Source organism: Danio rerio, chromosome 25, assembly GCF_052040795.2.
Source record: "Danio rerio strain M-AB ecotype USA chromosome 25, GRCz13ab, whole genome shotgun sequence".
NCBI classification, from domain to species: domain Eukaryota; kingdom Metazoa; phylum Chordata; class Actinopteri; order Cypriniformes; family Danionidae; genus Danio; species Danio rerio.
Genome location: NC_141045.1, coordinates 37,827,501 through 37,849,253, shown reverse-complemented (window position 1 = coordinate 37,849,253; position 21,753 = coordinate 37,827,501). Strand labels below are relative to the sequence as shown.

The window sequence follows — 21,753 nt, the reverse complement described above, 5'->3', positions numbered from 1 at the left end:
CGTATGTAGACGCGTGAACATTTAAGTTAACTCGCTTCATTTGCGAGTCAAAATCCGCTTCATTCGCGTGTCAAAATCTGCTTCATTCCCATGTAAAATCCACTTCATTCGCGTGTCAAAATCTACTTCATTCACGTGTCAAAATCCGCTTCATTCACGTGTCAATATCTGCTTTATTCCCGCATCAAATACGCTTCATTTGCGTGTCAAAATCCGCTTCATTCCCGTGTCAAAATCCACTTTATTCACGTGTCAAAATCCACTTCAGAACAGACGCGGATTCAATAAAGTGCGTGCGACCTGTCTGAAGAGCCAGGAGAGATGAGAAGAGTGCGTAACGTATTTGAGGACCAGGAGGGAGACTCTTGATTTCTGGAAGATTATCACTCGTTTGCGGAATTATGAGTACCAAAAATGCATAGAGACTGAGAAGCGCATGGCAGTGTGTGGCTGTGTGTGTGTGGCTCTGCAGTTAGCCCCACTTGTGTGTGTGTGTGGTCACGTGATGTGCGTTTTCAGCGGACTGAGGGCTGTTCAGAAATGCTAGGTAAAACACGTTGTGGATGTGGATTATTTTCGTTTTTATAATGCCATTTTAACATTTGTTTACTAGTGTAAACAGGGCCTGAGTGTGTATTTTTCACGAGCGAGTTTACGACGGGGACGGGGCGGAGGATCGGCGACGCCGGCTCAGTATCAGGTTGTCTATTGACCATCAGCGATGGACGATGGCATCGTCTATCAGCTCAACCCTACGTTAAAGTTCAGATTTTTTCTTTCTCGAGCAATTTGCGCGAAACACGCTTAAACGTGTCAAACGCTCAATTCGCACCATGCCGCGTCAATCACATGTATTGTGTCATTCCCGCCGCATCAATCACATGTATTGCGTCACAAGATGTCTATTCGCGCCGTTGCATTGACTTAACATGTAAATCACTCGCGCTTGATGCTTCTTGGTGTGGTGGGAACACAGCATGATGGATGTCTCTGCGTAGAACACGTTTCCTTATCCACAAAAGTAAAGGAGTAAAGAGTAAAAGTAAATAGAAAGTAAAGAGGCTGAATGGTGGAGGCTCGTTCTTTATCCTCTCGCTGCAGATGCTCTGTTTAACTGCTTTCTCGCAATAGTGAAGCGTTCAGTTTTTACACTTACAAAGTTGCCATGTAAATATCAAACGACGCGCACAACTGACTAGTAAAGGGAATGTGAGATGAGACTCTGATTGGTTAAATGCACATTATTCTCAACACACACCCATTACTCATTAAGAGAATAAGCTCAACCCCGTTAGACCATGCACTGTGGCACAGAGCGTATTTTTCCATATTTAAAATAGTAAAACTGGATTTAAACATGCCCTTAATGCTTTTGCGCTCTGCGCTTTAGACTAACCCAAAATCGTATACTTATGCACTGTTCTACGCTATTTTGTAGTATAAATAATGTAAGTAGTGCGTTCACATTGAAAACTGATAAACACTTCACGCACTCAGCGACCGCAAGTTTGCTCACATGGCGGAAGACGCGGAGCTATCAGCCGCACATGTTGGATAACTTTATTTATTTTGCATTGTGAAAGCAAAATTTTCCTACGAGAGTCATTATAGCGCCTCCCGATGGAGAATGTGGTAATACTCACGGCAAGTATTTAACCGTCAAACGTCATCAGGGAAACGGTTTGAATTTCCGCTTGGTAAAGAAACATTAGTGTGCCATTTGGGACGACACTACATTGTACGCTATATAAATTAACATATACTATGCTGTTGAAGTGTGCAAGTGCATAAGTACATAGTGCATGAGGGTGCCATTTGAGACGCAGTGTATGTGCCTAGATCGTCAAAATAGAGCCAATTGAAATATGGATGCCTGCTGCGGGTGATTTGGATGGTTGCTATGCTATTACTAGGCCAGTGGGAAGTTGTCAGGCTATTAAAACTGGAAACATGCGATGCATTTTTATCCAGTTATTTGCAATGGCAGAAAACAATGGCATAAATATTTGCACATCATTGCTCTCTCTGCTGTCATTTGCATGTGAAATCTAAAACCCATTTACAGATCGTGACACTTTCAAGAGGACTAACCTCAGCATCATGATAGCATGTAAATACTAAGGCCTGTGATATTCTCTTTTTCCCATCTGTCTTGTATTTTTCCCAGTGTTTCAGATTCATTGCCTACATGTCACATTTATCAGGTGCTTCATATTAACTTGCCAATAAATGTATGATTTAAATAGGGGCGGCATGGTGACAATTGTACAGCTGTAGTTTGGATGAAGTAAATGTCTTTATAAATCCCTGCATACATTGGTTTGCAGCTAGATTAAAGTGCCTGCAGTTCCCTTCCCATATGATAGCATGTCTTTAAACATAAAAAGCCTGGTCATGTTCATTAGCTGTGTTTTTTATAGCGCAGGACTCTCTAATTGTGTCATGCTGCATAATTACATGTCTCAGAAGCTGTTTTTAGTGTCTTTGCAGCTCACTTCATACCCACCCTGATTTACTCCACCGCATATGTACTTACTCTATATGTCAGCGCGGGAGCGTATGGTTATTATTATATATAATACGTTCATACGTGCGACCTCCAGCTTGTAATTACAGGAGATGAGAGAGTAGAGAAAACACAGCCAGGACAAACACACTCCTGCGTACAGTAAAGAGACTGTAGGATGTTCATTTAGACCTGTGTTTGCTCAGATTATTTCTGTGTGCCAGGGGAGATTTGCTTGGAAAGGGATCTGGCTGAAGCACTCTTAAAGGAACAGTTCATCCAAATATGTCTTCATTCATTCATTTTGCTTCAGCTTAGTCGCTTTATTTATTAGGGATCGCCACAGGGGAATGAACCGCCAACTTATCCAGCATTTGTTTTAAACAGTGGATGCCCTTCCAGCCCAGATTAATAAAGGGACTAAGATGAAAAGAAAATAATTAAGTAAATATTATTATTACTATTATTATTATTATTATTATTAACTGTTTTCCTTTTGATTAAATAAAAATGTATTTATTCCTCTGATGTAAAACAAAATAAATAAAATTCTACATTTTTTATGCAATATTTGTACATTATTATTATTATTAAAAATAACTTTTTTTATTAATTAAATTTAATTGATTTATTCCATACTAAATACAATTGTATGTAAATTATTAAAAATATAATGATATAAGATCATTATCACCTGCAGCTATCGATTCAAAAATGTTTATTATTATTCATATTAATTATTATTTCAGTGTTTATAACTGTTTACATATTTAAAAAAGTACCATTATTAGTGTGTTTTATTTTATACATCAAGGACACATTAAATTAATCGAGAGTGAATGAAAAATAATTTACTTATATACCTCTTATATATATATATATATATATATATATATATATATATATATATATATATATATAAATAATATTAAATATAAATAATAAAATTTTTTTGTCGTTATTTGTTTTATTAAAGAATTCTAAAAAGTAAAATAGTAAAATATATTAATGTTTAAAATATGTTTGAAATGTTAATAATTTAAAGAACAATAATAATTGAACATATAGGGAAGAGAAAATCCTTCCATTATAATGATTTCTGAAGGATAGCGTGACGCTGAATACTGGAGAAAATTCGGCTTTGAATCACAGGAATAAATTAACATTTAAACTACATTCACTGAGAAAACCGCTATTTAAAATTGTAATACTTTTTCAGATTTTTGATTACATGAATGCTGTTTTTTTGAGCAGAATAGTCTTGTTTAAAAAAAATCATACTCATGCCGAACTTTTGACTGGTAGTGTATCGATAAGCATAAGCTAACTTCTCAAAAACGGGTTCAGAATTTCCAGATCGTCAAGGCTCTGATGCTTTAAAATGCTGCTTTCATAAGCATAAACATTATTTATTCATGCAGATATGCAGGATTGGAGCTCACAAACTCTCAACACTGATCGATAAGGAACTGTTTGTTCAGCCTCAGGCTGCACAGAAAATTATTCACAGTTATTCACATATTTTCATGTATGTGGCTAACCAAAAGCAACTGCAAAATAATGAATTCCAAACCAGTTTCCAACAGACGGAACTGTTTTATTTGTCGTTTATTTATGCAATTTTCAACTTTTTTCAAAGATAATAATGAGCGAAGTGTAATCCTTTCATAACATCTAAATTCTTAAACAGTTTTATTCCGTATTTATTATGTGATTTTCACATTTATCGCACATAATAATGTGCGCAGTGTGATCTTATAATCATTGAAGTTTTTTAAACTGTTAATTTGCTATTTATTTATGTGATTTTTCTACTTTTAGGTACATAATTATGTGCGAAATAATCTTGTAGGCCACTCTTACTAGTTGGGCTATTTATAGTTTGGATTGATCCAATTGCAGCCAGCCGCAATCAATCACATCACGTGCTTCTCTCGAAATTAGTTTGTCGAAATTCACTTACTTATGCGATTTACAAATGTTTCATACGTAAATATTTGTGAAAATATAATCTTATCATAATCATTAAATACTTAAACGGGTTTATTCACTATTTATTCATGCAAATGTACTTTTTTTTGCATCAAATTTGGACTTTTTTGTACATAAATGTGTGCGAAATGTAAATTCTTAAACTGTATATTCATTATTTATTCATTAAATTTTATTTTAAACAGTTTTATTTGCTATTTCTTTATGCAAATTGCCATAGTATACACTGAAAAAAATTATTCAGAGATGACTCCTTGGATTTACTTTTTTTTTTTTTACGTATAATTGCTATAATAATGTGCGAAATGTAATCTTACAATAATCAATTCTATTCTTAAACATAATATTTGCAATTTATTCGTACATAATTATCGTAATCATTAAATACTTTAACTAGTTTATTCGCTATTTATTTATGCAAATTGCTACTTATTAATACCTAATAATGAGCCAAATGTAATCTTATAATAATCAATTCTAATCTTAAACATGTTATTCACAATTTATGCCATTTTTAATTTTTTTTTTGTACATAACTATGTGCAAAATGTAAATACTTAAACTGTTTTATTCACTATTTATTAATGCAAATTTCTACTGTTTTGTACATAATTATGTGCGAAATAGACCCTTTTAAACAAGTTTCCATCTCTTTAATACTATGTATGGATATTTCGCCAAATTATTTATATAATTTTCCACTATGTTGTAGCTAATTATGTATAAAATGTATGCATTATAATTGTTTTAAATTAATAGCTTGTTCAGGAATTCACATAAATAGAAAAAATGACAGTATTTTATTTCCACTTTTTCATTTGTTACACTAAAAAATATGTTAATTAACCATTAGTATATTTTTAAAAGGTTTTTACAGTTATGAATGGCATTGAGGGACTACTTTTGATGACTTTTATTGACATTTTAGTAGTTTTTAATAACAAATTGTATATGGAATAACTCAAATTAAGTTAGTTTTGGTACCGTTATTCATAAGATTAACCTTTTAATAACATTCTGTATATGGAATAACTTAAATTAAGTTCGTTTTGGTACCGTTATTCATAAGATTAACCTTTTAATAACATACTGTATATGGAATAACTCAAATTCAGTTAGTTTTGGTACCGTAATTCATAAGATTAACCTTTTAATAACATACTGTATATGGAATAACACAAATTCAGTTAGTTTTGGTACCGTAATTCATAAGATTAACCTAACAAATAAGTTCAAACTATTTTTATACAAACAACTATAGTTAGATCAAGGTCTTATAATGCAATTCAAGAGCATAAATACATGGGGGAAAAACATGAATCACAAAATATGAAAAGTTTATAGCATGAAAACAGCAAATCATTCAGGTATTATGCAATGATAGTTACGTGATGTATAATAATTAAAGTTAGTGATTTAAACAAACCTCTAATCCCACTAGTGTTAGCAAAACCAACAGTAAACACACTTAGCAAACACTTCTACTATCCAACACAAGCTCTTAGTATCATACACACCCATAAGTCACGTTGCCCAATGCGTTTCCATGCATTTCATGTTGCCCAATACAATGCACTCGTCTAACACGATCATATTCAAGATGCTCAAGGCAAGCTCAAAGTTCACAAACTCAGCCCTTTTTACCGTGTCGTACCCTGGAGCGATACTTCAGAAATAAAGCTCTCTTTCTCCAGATCTGTGGATGAATTCAGTAGTGTTGTGAGGTTAATGAAGGAAACAACGCACACGTCTGTTCACACGACACAATACATAAACACAATAAAAGTCTATCTGATGTTCATCTGTTGCAAAATTAAGCTGGATTCACTTTGTGATAAATGATCTGATTAGACATGCTATCAGCAGCCATATTACTGCAGATAACCTGTGCATTAAGTTACAAAGGAACAGATCCATTTGCATGATGTCTTTGGTTTTACAAGTCAGTAAACACACAGACGAGTAAACGCCCAGTGCTGTGAGCACCACAAAAAAACAAACAAACAGCGCATGCAAACAATCTGGTTTGATGAAAAAGAAAAGCACAGTGTTAATCACTGCAAACTGGGGAACATTTTTTATTTAAATAAAAAATAATAATAAATATAAAATAAATAAATAAATAAATAAAAATAATATATATAATATAAATAATCAGATAAATAACATACAAAATTTTAAATATTAATATATATATATATATATATATATATATATATATATATATATATATATATATATATATTATTATTTTTTTTTTTCATTTAGACAATTTTTTTATTTAAAATACTAAACAAACTTAATAATTATACAGGCATATTTTTTAAAACTAATATGGAATAAATTACTGATATATGCAGCAATAAAAACATTTTAATTGAAACATTGAAATTATAAATAATTTAATTGACAGATATTACTTAATTATTTGACTGCATTTGTAAAAGGCCCATAATTAGATCATTAATTTAATTCTACACGACAAAAGTCTTGGTGCCTATCCAAGTTTTAGGAACAGCAAAAAATAACTTAGATGATCAATTGGTATCAGAAGTGGCTTAAATGAAAGGCAAAGGCCTCTAGATTACGCTTATTTGACCACAATAAAATATGATCATGCCTGTGAGAATCTTGGCTGAGGGTTCCAGTAGGTCTTCTGCAGTATTTGTGATGATTGGGATGCAGTTCAACAGATGATTCAGCGCAACAACAAAAAAATCGACTAATCGATTAATGCATTTCTTACAAATTTTTCCTATTCTTAATGCATTTCTTACAAATTGTTCCCATTTTTAATGCATTTCTTACAAATTGTTTCCATTTTTAATGCATTTCTTACTAATTGTTTCCATTTTTAATGCATTTCTTACAAATTGTTCCCATTTTAATGCATTTCTTACAAATTGTTCCCATTTTTAATGCATTTCTTACAAATTGTTTCCATTTTTAATGCATTTCTTACAAATTGTTCCCATTTTTAATGCATTTCTTACAAATTGTTTCCATTTTTAATGCATTTCTTACAAATTGTTTCCATTTTTAATGCATTTCTTACAAATTGTTCCCATTTTAATGCATTTCTTACAAATTGTTCCCATTCTTAATGCATTTCTTACAAATTGTTCCCATTTTTAATGCATTTCTTACTAATTGTTTCCATTTTTAATGCATTTCTTACAAATTGTTTCCATTTTTAATGCATTTCTTACTAATTGTTTCCATTTTTAATGCATTTCTTACAAATTGTTCCCATTTTTAATGCATTTTCCCAAATTGTTCCCAATTTTAATGCCATTTTTCCTCAAATTGTTCCCATTTTTAATGCACTTCTTCCAAATTGTTCCCATTTTAATGCATTTCTTACAAATTGTTCCCATTTTTAATGCACTTCTTACAAATTGTGCCCATTTTTAATGTATTTTTTCCTAAATTGTTCCCATTTTTAATGTATTTTTTCCAAATTGTTTCCATTTTTAATCCATTTCTTCCAGATATAACTGTAATAAAATATAGTTTTTTTAAAGAAGTGTTATTTTAGTATTGTGACTTTATTTCCCATTTTCATTTTAGTAAAATCAACATTTACTTCTTACTTCTTTTGCTTTTTCATTTGCATTTCAGTACATTAAGCTAAACAGTAGATATTATTTAATTTAATTTTGCATTAATCATTTTTTAAAGGAATAGAAAGGTTTTAATTAGCTAACCGACCTTACTTAAAAAAAACAAAATTTTTTATTAATATTTATAACAACCTATTGCAATCTATAAAACACACGATGGACAATCTGAAATAAAACTGTGTTTTCATGCTACAGTTTCTTTAAGACACATTCCAAACTCACAGCGAGCACAAACACACTCCTTCTTACCCCTTTAAAGCTGCTGATGTGCGCAGTGTTTTCTCTCTCACACTCCTCACACACAACCACTGAAGAGTGACTCGAGCACACAGACACTGTGCTTGTGCATTCAGACACAACACTCAACCTGGACTACATGGACAGAAGAGAGGTGTCGGCGGTCACTGAGAAGCAGATCACTGGTCTTTCATTCATTTAAAGACACAGAATGTCTTTTCACTACTAGAGGGTGCGCATTCGCAACAAACAAGAGTGCAGTTTGATGACGCTGTGACTACGTGGGGAATCATGGAAGTTGTAGTCTTTATTAAATAGGATGTCTATTGCATCTTTGCATTGACTTAACATGTGTGAATGCATCATAATAAAACCAACACAATTTTGTGGCAATTCGTAACTTTCTGAGTTAGTCGCTGACATTAATTTGTATAATCTCATTCCTAATCTAATGCACATCTATAGAGAATGCACCATAATAAAACCAGAACAATCTCACTGCATTTTTTAAATTTAGTGACTGATATTAATTCCTATAATCTCATTTGTACGTTTTAGTTCGATCTGCTCATCCCCCAATGAGGAATAGTGTTAGGGAAGGGGTTTTGGCACACACCTCATTTTTAAAATTGAACATTATCATATGAATTCTGAAAATACGTTTAATTTAAAGGCAGAGTATGTAATTATCATGACTAAAAGGTAAATATTCATAACAAATATGAATGTAATCATATTAATTCCTTCAAAATAGCCACTTTTTTGACAGTAATTATCATATAAATAATATAAAGGCACAGTATGTCATTTTCACCACTAGAGGGCGTGTGTTCACAACAAACAAAGGCGCAGTTTTATGACGGTCTACTGCATCTTTGGTGTAAACATTATTAAAACCAACGCAATTTAAAAATCGTACATTTTCATATGAATAAAATTGTAAGAATTCCGTCGAACTAAGCACTTGACAACATGCATAAATTACATAAAATGGCTCCTTGTGAGATCAGGATGAATATAAACACACAATATTTTTAAAGCATCTTTGCTGTTTCTCTGTTTCTATAAATTTGAACTGAAAATCAATGATGTGTGATGACGTAAGCATGAACACACAGCGGATCTATCTAACAACATAAAATCTCACTAGTTAAAATAGCTTATTTCTGTGGATTGCTTTCAAACATTTCTCCAAACATTTAGAGTAATGTAAGTGTATCAGTCAGCAAAATATTAAACACTGTTCTAGTGGTTTCTGGATATTTTAATAAAAAAATCGTACATATTGTGCCTTTAAAAAAACTGAAGGGCGTCAAAGACCACAAAAACATAATAAACAAAAGGCAATGGAAAGTGTAGAGAAGGGCGGAGGAAAGATAACAGCTAAAGTGACCTTCAGTCTTTCTTGATGATTATTTTATCAGTGCAGAGATTTGAGGGAGAACTGGGGTGTGTGATATTTATAGTACGCGATAATATTGACATTACTTAGCCAAAAACTGAACACAAGCGCATTTCGAGAGTCCAGATGCATTGGTTAAAGATCTGTTAATAACTAGCTAATAATTCAGATTAAGAACGCAAAAAATATCCCAAATGGGTTTGTGTTTTTATATATTAATAAGCCGTTATAGTTCAGTAACATCACAAACTATTTTTGCAAATATTAGATGTATTACAAATAATATGTGATACTGATATTAAACTACAGTCTACCAAATAAGAAGTTCATACTGACTGAGTTGCATTTTATACTAAATATTGTCACTTTTTCAGTTGCCTATGAAAATAATTAAAGTCAGAGCAGAACATTTGCGCATCTCATAGCAACACTTCAGTGTTTTAATCCTGAATTAATCTATTTTTAAACATATGATCAAAGCCATGATTCAATGATCCATTCATTAATACTGTTAGTTGCTTTGTTTCTGAAATGAGTCTGCCATTTTAAAAGAATCATTTGTTCGAATGATTCAATGAATCGCTCATTAAAACATGGATTTGTGCCACTTGTTGGCAATTTTAGTCCCATATTTGCTCAGGCCTAAATTAAACCAAATATTTTTTAATTATCATTATCATAAATAAATAATTGAATAAATAAATTAATAAATAATATCCAATTTTGTTTGTCAATATTGCACATCCACATTGTGATTACTTATGTACTTATGAACCTTTATTTATGCTCTCTAATGTTGTTTAAACTTGTATGATTATTATATATTTTCTGTGAAACACAAATAGAGATATTTTGAAGTCTGTCCATGCTGCTTTTTCACATGCAATGCAACTGAACAGAAACTGGGGGTCTGTTAAGGCCTAAAGAATTACTGAAAAGCACCTTAATAGTATGCCAACAGTACTCAGTTTGACCTCTATTCCAAGCCTTTAATATTTTACTATGGCACACATCTATATCATAACTTTAAATATTGCTATAATACATAATATTGGCAATTATTGCCAACATAAAGATAAATACAAGGCTTCCAATGAATTTTAGTGTTGCCGTCATGTAGACAAATCTGACTTGTAAACTTTTAGACAAATTCAAGATGTTCGGCCAATCACATTGCAGTAAATCAGTTGGCCAATCACAGCACTCTGGCCTAAGGCGGAGTTTTGTACAATCTGGACCTCAATCAGATCTCTTTCAGTTATGGTGTCTGGGAATAGAGTTGCTCCAATAATGTAGAATGTGAATTAAATATATATATATATATATATATATATATATATATATATATATATATATATATATATATATATATATATATATATATATATATATATATATATATATATATATATACATACACACACACACACACACACACACACATACATATGTATATACATATATATACATATATGTGTGTGTGTGTATGTATATACACACACACACACGTATATATATATATATATATATATATATATATATATATATATATATATATATATATATATATATATATATATATATACTGTATATATGTATATACTGTATATGTATATATACACATACACACACAAAACATTACAATACACCACAGTTTACTGTAGTAAAAATTCTATTATACTGCCTACTACCATGTTTATTACAGTTTATCAGTTAACTATAGTCAATATTACAGTGATATGCTGTAGCATTCATGAACCTTGGTGTTGTAAATATTATAATATACATACAGCGTATAATACACTTTACTATAGTATTACTATAAATAACTATAGTATTTTTTCATGTGGCAACCGTCACATTTGTCATTACCACAAAACATAAATCATAAACATAATATGTAGTGGTCCCTTATGGGATATATTAATATCACCATGGTCAAATCTGATTAAATATGCAGAGGGGAAAATAAGTTGCTGAAGAACTACTGAGAGATTTCAGCTGCTGTCTGGGCTTTCACTCCCTTTCTACACCTCACTTTCTTTATGTGTTCAATACTTTTTCTTTGTGTCATTTAATTTTATTACTCAGAACTTCATTTGTTTACTAATGAGATTTGTTTTCTTTGCATATATGGATTTCCTTGGTTGCTACCAACACCCGGGGAAAATTTCAGGTCAACGGCACATTTAAAATGTGTATGTTTTCTAAGAAAAAATGGTTCAATACTTGTTAATTCTTGTTTTCCCTGCTGTATACCATGCCAAGACTGAATATTAAATACATACTGAATATTAAATACATACAAGAAACTTTTGCTGAGTCCTATTTTTGAGTCCTAGTCCTCATTCACATTCAGGATGAGCATACTGCAAAACTCCATTCAAGATCAAAACAGCACAACAATGTGACATTGAACATTTTGATTACATTATTCCATCAAAAAACTGCACGCTAGTTTCTCCAAAGGCTGTTTTGCTCACAAAATGAGCTGTAAACCAAAACGAAAGATACTTAAGAGACTCTGGAGAACAGGTACAGCTTATTTTTCATATGCAAAGTAGTGTACATGGACGTGTGTGGCGAAAGGAGAGCTCATTTGAATGAATGTGTCATGATGGAGGAACACCTGTCCGCTGATGTGAGTTAATAAAGTACACGGGGATGATCTAATAAACATAAACATCTCTTATTAATGCATCGTCCCGTGACGAAACACCATTTGTGAAACGCAGATGTTTAAAAACTTCTCTATTGATTGTCTATTTACCTATTCGTCTCAACAAAAAAGCTGTATAATTACTTTAAATGGATTCCCATTTCAAATAATGAATGCTCCGGAAAATAATTAGATTTTAAACAATGCTAGCGTGCAGTTGTGAGTGGTTGCCGGGGTCGCATTGTTTGTTAGTTGCTGTTTGGTTACCAGAGTGCTTCTAGTGACTCAAATCTCAAGTCTCTAACCTAAATCTGTCTGTTGCTCTGAACGAGACGGTTACATAATAAAGCAAAAAGGGATTTCCCTGCTGCAAATGCTTCTTAACAAGCGTAAGCACCCTCTGAATATAAGACTATGCTGGTATTTGTTGCTCAATAGAAAGGAAAGCAAAACTAGCCAGCATACATCAGCCAGCATGGAAATTCAATGATTCCACTAACCCTAATAGCAAACGATTCAGTGTAGAAACTCAAGTTTTTACCTCAGCATTCTCAAGTTGAAACGTCTCCTTATCCGAATTGGAATGGAAGCCATTGTTGTCTTCTGAAATCAATAAAAAAAGAATTATTAAAATTATTTTATTAAAATTATTAACATTATTTTCAACATCTGTTGAAAATGTTTAAATGACAAAAAAGTCTTCCTTTAAAAATGAGTCGTTGTGAAATCAGTGTCAATTTTATTTAGATAATATGAACAGTTCCAGAACTCTCAGTTATTTTGTCACACTTTGAAGGTGCAAAAATAGGTGAAGGTCATAGAAGAAAAGGGTTTTTCAGAAACCAAAACAATAACAGTGTGCGCACATTAGAATATGTGCTGTTTAATTCCTTATATCTGTGAGCAATTATTATTAACGCTTTACAGTTAATATATGGATATTATAGAATGTGAATAGTTTATTAACATATCAAAAGATGACAGATTTAAGAATCACAGGCCAGCCCTGAATACTGATGAATTGTTTTCCATTATTTTAAATAATAAAATAGTTTGAGGACAGTTTGAAACATTATATATATATATATATATATATATATATATATATATATATATATATATATATATATATATATATATATATATATATATATATACAGGGTTTGACATTAACTTTCTTGGTTAATAGCCACTCGCCATTATCACTAGCCATAATTTTGTTGTTGGGAAAATATATTTCATATATATTAATTTGTCTTTGGCATGGGTTGCAGCATGCTAAAATGACTTCATTTAGATTTTGTGTGTTTTCCACTTGCTTCCTCGATGATTAAACACTTTTTTGTTTATGAGCTTACTCGATGAGCAAATGGGTTATGCTTTCATAAAAAAAAGTGTCGGATTGCAATTAGTTTTCTTTCACAGGACTATTCAGGGCTCAACGCAATAATGATTTACCATTTTTTTTTCTCTGGCCACAACAAACTAATCATTTCCTTGCCAGAAATTTTAAGTAATGTGTCAAAACAAGCAAAATATTGCTGTATACATACAGTTTTTATTCAACAAAACATAAATATATATATATTTTCACTCATCTGAAACTATGCACAGTGATCTGTTCTGACTCAAAATCCCATATCACCCGTTAACTATGCCTCTAACAACATATTAAAGCAATATTATTGTAAAGGATTATTATTAAACTATATTAAAAAAAATAACAGCAAGAAAAAGAAAGCGGGTAAAAAACATTCTGTGCGCGATAATGAAATGAGGATGCCGCGCACACGGTTAATGTTAGGCCAATTAATAATCTGTTCAAAGAATGGTTAAAGAGAAAGCGGCAGCAAATGCTATATATACACACACACATATACAGTTGAAGTCACAATTATTAGCCCCCCTGTTTATTTTTCCCCCAATTTCTGTTTAACGGAGGGTAGATTTTTTTTCCCAACACATTTCTAGACATTATAGTTTTAATAATTCATCTCTTATAACTGATTTATTTTATCCTTGCCATGATGACAGTAAATAATATTAGACTAGATATTTTTTAAGACACTTATACAGCTTAAAGTGACATTTAAAGGCTTCACTCGGTTAATTATACTAAAAAAAATAAATTGCTTGAAGGGGATAATGATTTTGACCCTAAAATGTTTTTTTTTTATTTTTTATTAAAAACTACTTTTATTCTAGCCGAAATAAAACAAAGACTTTCTCCAGAGGAAAAAATATTATCAGACATACTGTGAAAATTTCTTGCTCTGTTAAATATTTGGCAAATATTTAAAAAAGAAAAAAAATTCAAAGGGGGCTAATAATTCTGATTGCGACTGTATATCGCTGATATGTGCTGTGAATTAAATGTATTTTATGTGCATGTATGCTAATTGCAACACTCAACAACATCACATACTTTTTTCAACATTGTGCAAATCTATAAGAAAAAACACTGTATTTTGTGCGACTTCTGTTCTGTTAGAGAATAATCTGTGTTACATCTTACAGTAAACATGGTTTTCGATCCCAATTGCTGACCGCATGCTGACACACACTCCAAAAGCAGCTAAATAAAGCTGAAATCCTAGAAGGTTTCTCATCAGAACTAGCTAAATTTACTTCAGGCCAGACTCATGTTTAAGTTGGGTTCTCCAAAAACCACGGTTAACTCCCTACAAGAGGAGAAGCACTGTAATAGCATGCTTGACTTTCTAAATCCAGACATCTAAGTGGATATTTGAGCATCCTTTAAAAATTGTTCATGAAGGATCTTCTCAGTTTCATTTATCAACACCAAAATATGCACCTACTTTATAATACATTATTTACAATTATTTTTTGTATCCGATGTCCAAGACTACGCACCTTCTTCAAAAATGATCACATATATTAAAATGTCAGACCTTAATATAAGCATCGTAATAGACCTACTTCATATAGTTTGACACAGAGAGGAGAAAAATAACACTTCAGTTATATTCAGTGAGAAAATAAGCAACACTATTTGGTGCACTTGCTGATATTTATTCAGCCGTATATAACTCAGATATCTTGTTACAGTGAACGGAAGGTAAATCAGTTAGATCCTGAAAGCAATATATCAGACATAAAATCCTAAAATCTTCTTATTAACATAATATTTTATATAATAATCAAATTAGGTAAGTAACTTCAGTCTAGTAAGGCCCAATCCCAATTTTACCCCTTAGCCCTTCCCTTTACCCGTACCCCTCGTTTTGCGCATGCCCGTGAAGAGGTAGTGGTGTCCCAATACTCTTTAGCTTAAAGACGTAGGGCTAAGGGCAAAGGGGTATACACCCCTTCAAATTAAGATTTTTCAGGACCACACTCGAAACCAAGGGGTAAGAAAATTTACCAGAATACACCAGCCACAGCGGCACCCGGAGATAAGGAGACCCACGAAAGCAATCATTTATTAATTATAATTATTTGAGATAATTTATATAATTAGGCGAAGCAGTGGCGCAGTAGGTAGTGCTGTCGCCTCACAGCAAGAAGGTCGCTGGTTTGAGCCTTGGCTCAGTTGGCGTTTCTGTGTTGAGTTTGCATGTTGCATGAATGAATTTATACAATTATTATATTCACAATCCATTATGCATAAAGTTTTTTATTTATTTATTTATTTATTTATTTATTTAATGAAATAAAAATGTACAGATATACAGCTGCAATTTAAAGTTTTTTTTTTTAAACAGGAGCCAGAGTAGGGCTGGGCCGATAAATAATATTATATCGAATAGCGAAAAAATTTGTGTCAATAACAATGTACATTTTTACATATTTATACAATGACTTTTATACTCTATATTGATCTAAGAGCCAATCACACAGCAGAAATGTGCAATGAATGAAATCTTATAGTGTGTTGATATTAGAGATGTACCGAATTTTCGGTCGCTGAAAATTTATCAACCGAAAATATATTATGCCATTTAATGGACCCTCTTAATTTTTGTAGCGACAAATATTGTGGGTTACAATTATAAAAGAATATTTTTTAAAATTAATATTTTAAACCTGGAAGCATTAACAACTTATATTGAAATATACATCGTTATCGTTCAATATGGAAAATAATTATCGAGATTGCATTTTTGCCATATGGCCCAGCCCTAAGATAAAGCGTTTAAAATAAATACATATAAGCTTTTATTTCTGAATACCGATTCACATTCTCAACTTTACTTTTCTCTCGCTATAAATTATTCTTATTTTTCTTTTAATCTTCACCTGTGAATTGCGCCGAATAAATCAATCATAGTATCTTTATGCTTTGAGGCATGTGATTGGCTGTTTGCTTCTGACTGTCTTCATTTGCATGCATGAACTCAAGATCAAAGCCAGAGTTAACAGTGAAACTTGATGATCAATGTCATGGTATGCCAATGAAGCCACTTTGTTTGGTTTTGTCAACTCAAAACTAATCTTGTAATCCTGAGTTTGTTTAGCCACAGTCGTGGAACAGGCCAGTGGTCTCTCTAAACCTTGCTCTGATTGGCCTGTTGGACCATATTAAATGCCTCCTTCTTCATCTTACCCCAGACATTCTCAATAATGTTCATATCTGGTGACTGGGCTGGCCAATCCTGGAGCACCATCTTTGCTTTCAGGAGCTTTGATGTGGAGGATGAAGTATGAGAAGGAGCGCTATCCTCCTGGAGAATTGTCCCTCTCCTGTGGTTTGTAATATAATGGGCAGCACAAATGTCTTGATAGCTATCCTTATGCTTCGAGACATGTGATTGGCTGTTTGCTACAGATGTCCCACCTTCATTTGCATGCATGAAACTCAAGATCAAAGCCAGAGTTAACAGAGAAAGTTGATGATCAATGGTTCCAACAAAGCCACTTTGTTTGGGTTGTCAACTTAAAACTAATCCTGTAATCCTGAGTTTGTTTAGCCACCGTCGTGGAACAGGCCAGTTGTCTCTCTAAACCCTGCTCTGATTGTCCTGATTGACCAGTTTATTGTTAATACTCAAAATTGAACACTGATTAGCACCATATCTGAATTTTAGCACTTGCAATAACACTTTTAAGTCTCAGCTACAATGTCTGAGTGAACAAACACCATCAACTGGCATAATGCAAATCAAAATAGAGTACTTTAAAAGCTTCACACTTTCTCATCACCACTGTAACAAAACTGTGCCAACTTTAGGTACAGCAGAGTGTAAACCTGGAAGTGAGAATGCGTGCGCGAGCACAGGAAACGGTGAGCACATGCCACATATACTGTGGTTAGTAACGCGCACGCAGAACAAAAAAATAGATACACAAGCTACAATAACAAACTGGCATTAATAGTCACAAAGTTGAAGGTGAAGGCTTATATGATTTAAGTGGCAGAGAATTAGTCTTTGGTCCTAGAGTGTTAATTAAAGACAAAGTTGAACGCATGGATGTGTTTATAGAGCCCGTTATCAGCTTATCTGGGAACTCCTCGAATGCTGCGGACAAGTGAAGACAAAGTCAGCAACATTCAGACAGGTCTAACACGTGCAGACATATGCAATCTGTCTTTACATTAGTAATACAAGAAGAATTTACTATCAGTCATAGTATGATTTTAACCCACAGAGCTCTGTTCAACATAGTTTAAAGTAGTGTTTTAATCATACTGAGGTCTCTGCACAACCTATTAGTGTTGTACTTAGACCCATTCCAATACATGTGTAATGAGTTAAAGCAGAAAACGCTCTGTAGACTACAACTATGACCAGGAGAATGGAAAGTATGTGACCATTTTAAAGGGACAGCCTAAAAAGGAACATTTGCTCAAAATAACGTGGATCTAACCTTTTATGATTTATTAATTCTTCTGTTGAACACAAAACCAATATATTCTGTCATTCACAGACATCCACAAAGACCCTTTAAGGTAAAACTTGATCAAGTGTTCAAAACAAAGTGAATAAAAGTTCATAAAACTCAAAAATATTTGTCATTGTACATTAATGTCCACCTATTTTACATGTATTAACTCATATATTTGAAATAAACACTTCTAAAATCATACTTTAAAATTATTTAGCGTATAATAATACACCATTTTCCAGTTATTAGGCTATTTTTGTAATTGTGAAATCTAATTTGTTTAAGTTATACACCATTTCCCCCCAGTGTAGCTTATACTTGTTATATGCTAGCTGTCAGTGTTTATTATCAACTTTTCCGTTGCTACAATACTGTAGGTACACTTAGCTACAGAATTAAACGCCAATGACAGACTTTCCCAAACTAAACAACACACATTACAAGCTGGTAATGAATACAGTTATTAAAATTAGCACTAAATGTAAACTAGCTAACGTAAATAAGACGTTGTCGCGCATAATTAGGACGGAACGGATATGCGCATTTGAAAAATCCCCTCCTCATGACATTAACTCTTCACAAGACACATTTTAAATAAGTCAAATTAAAAATGAAAACACATCCAACTTTCATATAAAGCACAAAACTGAGCATTAGTGAGTATTTTCCGACTATACCCTTGTGTGGAAATGTGTAAAGGCGTGTTTGGGACACTCACCGCCGCTGGACCAAGCAGTTCGGCTCATTTCTATAAGCGTCTCATCACTCGACTTTTGCGATCCGCGATTCATTTTCAGTCTTGAAGTGAACTAATTTGTTGTAGTTGTATAAGTGAAAGATCTTTCCGGAGCCCACGCCCCGTGATCTGATCTCCAGTGCCCGAGGACTGACCGCTTACTTCACGCTCAGCGGATCTGATATGCCCACTCGGGTTGGTCTTGGGTCTCCTTTGCTGTTTACGATCCCTACTATGGCAAAAGCTGTACTTTTAATATTCATAAGCAACCGCTGCTCTATTGGACGGTTGTGATGTGACGTCAAAGCGGTCTAATGAATATCCAAATCCAAATGTTTAATATTCATGAGGTAATCCTTCCACGTTCTTGGGTTGGTAAATTCGCTGTGCACTCTTGCTTTAAAGGCGAGGGATGTGGAATGACCGCAATTTTGTCGGCAAAACTTCAAGGGATGCCCATTTTAACTCTTAACCCTGGGTTAGCTTAATTGTTCATTTAGCTTAAAGAACAATAATTTTAGGATATATATAATTTATTAAAATACTCCTTAAATGTAAAAGTGCACAAGGTAATAGATTAAACATAATTTATAAAATTATATTGATTTCTATTCATTATTTTTTTCCGGCTCAGTCCGTTTATTACAGATTTTCTTGTAAGCTTTGACCTGGTTAAAGAAACTAGGACCCCTTCCATTTTCCCCAACACTATCCCAGCAGAGCAAAACCATGTCTTGCAGATGTGTAAACCCTTTCTCGTTGGATTGACACATTTTGCCCAAAATTTTTTAAAACAGTTATTACGGATGTCATTCAAGCACTCCAAACCCCATTGTTTTAGCTATGGTAACCAAAAAACCATCTATTCCTAACTATTAGAAACTAAGATCAGTATGAAATCTCTGAGTCACTGGTTTGACAGTGCAGAAAATTCAATTAGCAATCAGTCTGCAAACCTCATTTAAAAAAGGTGGCAGGTCTATGTTGTTCTTTGCCAGTATGGATGGAGGAGGTCAATCCTTTCAATAGATTTTCCTTTATTTTGGTTTGCATGTGTTTTCTGTTATATCTACAGTGTTTAATTGGGTTCTTTTTGTTTTGTTTTTACTTTATTTTAGTTTTCAGCCACAGTTTGAAAAAAAAAATGTCATGAATTTAATACATTTTTAATCAAAGCATTTCTTATTCTGGATCAAATTATTTGCAGAAAGGAAAATTTGACACGGCCTACATAGAAAGACAACAAATCACACTGGCAATAGGCTACAATGGCAAGCAATGGTGAGTTCTGTGTTTTGTATTTTGTTGTCTGTTGTGTGATGATTGATTGAAAGAGCTAATATACTTATTTGCAAGTTGTGTTGTTTGAAGGCAAAATTAGCTTTTGTTGCATATTTTAAACGTTTTGGCACGGTTAGAGCCAAGCAAATTGTGTCATTTTGACCATGAGTGCTGCAGTTTAGGCCTGTGTGTTGACTGTTTTGCCACAGTGTAATGAACCGCCAACTTATCCAGCATATGTTTTAAGCATTTGATAGCCTTCCAGCCGCAACCCAGTACTCGGAAACATCAATACACACTCACATTTACTCACCCCTTATACACTCTGGCCAATTTAGTTTATTCATTTCACCTATACGGCGTGTCTTTGGATGGTGAGGGGAAGCGGAGCATAACTTAATAAATTAGCCTTAATATTTTAATATAATTTCAATATATTAATATATTAGTTTATATACAGTTGAAGTCAGAATTATTCGCCTCCCTGTTTAAATTTTTCCTTAATTTCTGTTTAACAGAGAGCAGATTTCTTCAACACATTTCTAATCGTTTTAATAACTCATTTCTAATAACTGATTTATCTTATCTTTGTCATGATGACAGCACATAATATTTTACCAGATATTTTCAAGACACTTCTATACAGCTTGAAGTGACATTTAAAGGCTTAACTAGGTTAATTAGGTTAACTAGGCAGGTCAGGGTAATTAGGCAAGTTATTGTACAACGATGGTTTGTTTTGTATACTATCGAAGAAATAAAGGGACTATTAATATTGACCTTAAAATGACGTTTAAAAAATTCAAAACTGCTTTTATTTTAGCCAAAATAAAACAAATAAGACTTTCTCCAGAAGAAAATATATTATCAGACATACTGTGAAACTTACCTTGCTCTGTTAAAAAGGGGGGCTAATAATTCTAACTTCAACTGTATATAGACGTCTTTTTTAGACGTCTGCTACAGCAATGGTAATATAAGCAAATTAAGATGTTCTTGTTAAATCATACTTCTGGTTTAAGAAATATTTTATCTTGTTGTCTGTTCATTATTTAATGCTGTCGTGTACCTTAATATCAGCAATTGCACACCTTTTATACATCTATAGGCTTATGTTTTATAATAAAATCAATCAACAATAGTTGTGTTTTGCAAAATAGTGCCTGTAAAATTTTACTAAAGTCATCTAAAATTTTAAATATGTGTACACAAACTTTTAAACCTTTTCTCTCTGTTGACTACACATGACAAGATAGAAATTAATCGTATAACAAAATCCTTAAAAATAAGAAAGGGATGTCCATAAAGTGACTAAATAATCTCCATTCATGGATAATTGTTTAATTTTGCAGTTTATTTTTGTTTTCTTTATTTTGTGTGTTCACGTTGAATGTTATCTGATTTTTCTCATGGTTATTGATGCCTTGATAACATACAGCAGTAAAATCCATGTGTATAGCTGATAAGACT

The 21,753-nt window shown here is 32.7% G+C and overlaps 1 protein-coding gene across 3 annotated transcripts in view; it reads right to left on the bottom strand.

Moving 5' to 3' along the window:
* ano5a (anoctamin 5a) overlaps positions 1–19,187 on the bottom strand; it is an 805,725-nt gene extending 786,538 nt beyond the window's left edge. For all 3 annotated transcript variants that reach the window (XR_015526790.1, XM_087312637.1, XM_087312639.1), the window contains exons 1-2: positions 18,985–19,187; positions 12,961–13,022 (exon numbers count right to left, since the gene is read on the bottom strand). Coding sequence is in view for 2 of the 3 variants with exons in the window: in XM_087312637.1 (XP_087168763.1) it covers positions 12,961–13,022; positions 18,985–19,057 (135 nt within the window). In the remaining variant the exon portion in view is untranslated. The remainder of the gene's footprint in view (positions 1–12,960; positions 13,023–18,984) is intronic.
* Positions 19,188–21,753: the final 2,566 nt, after the last annotated feature.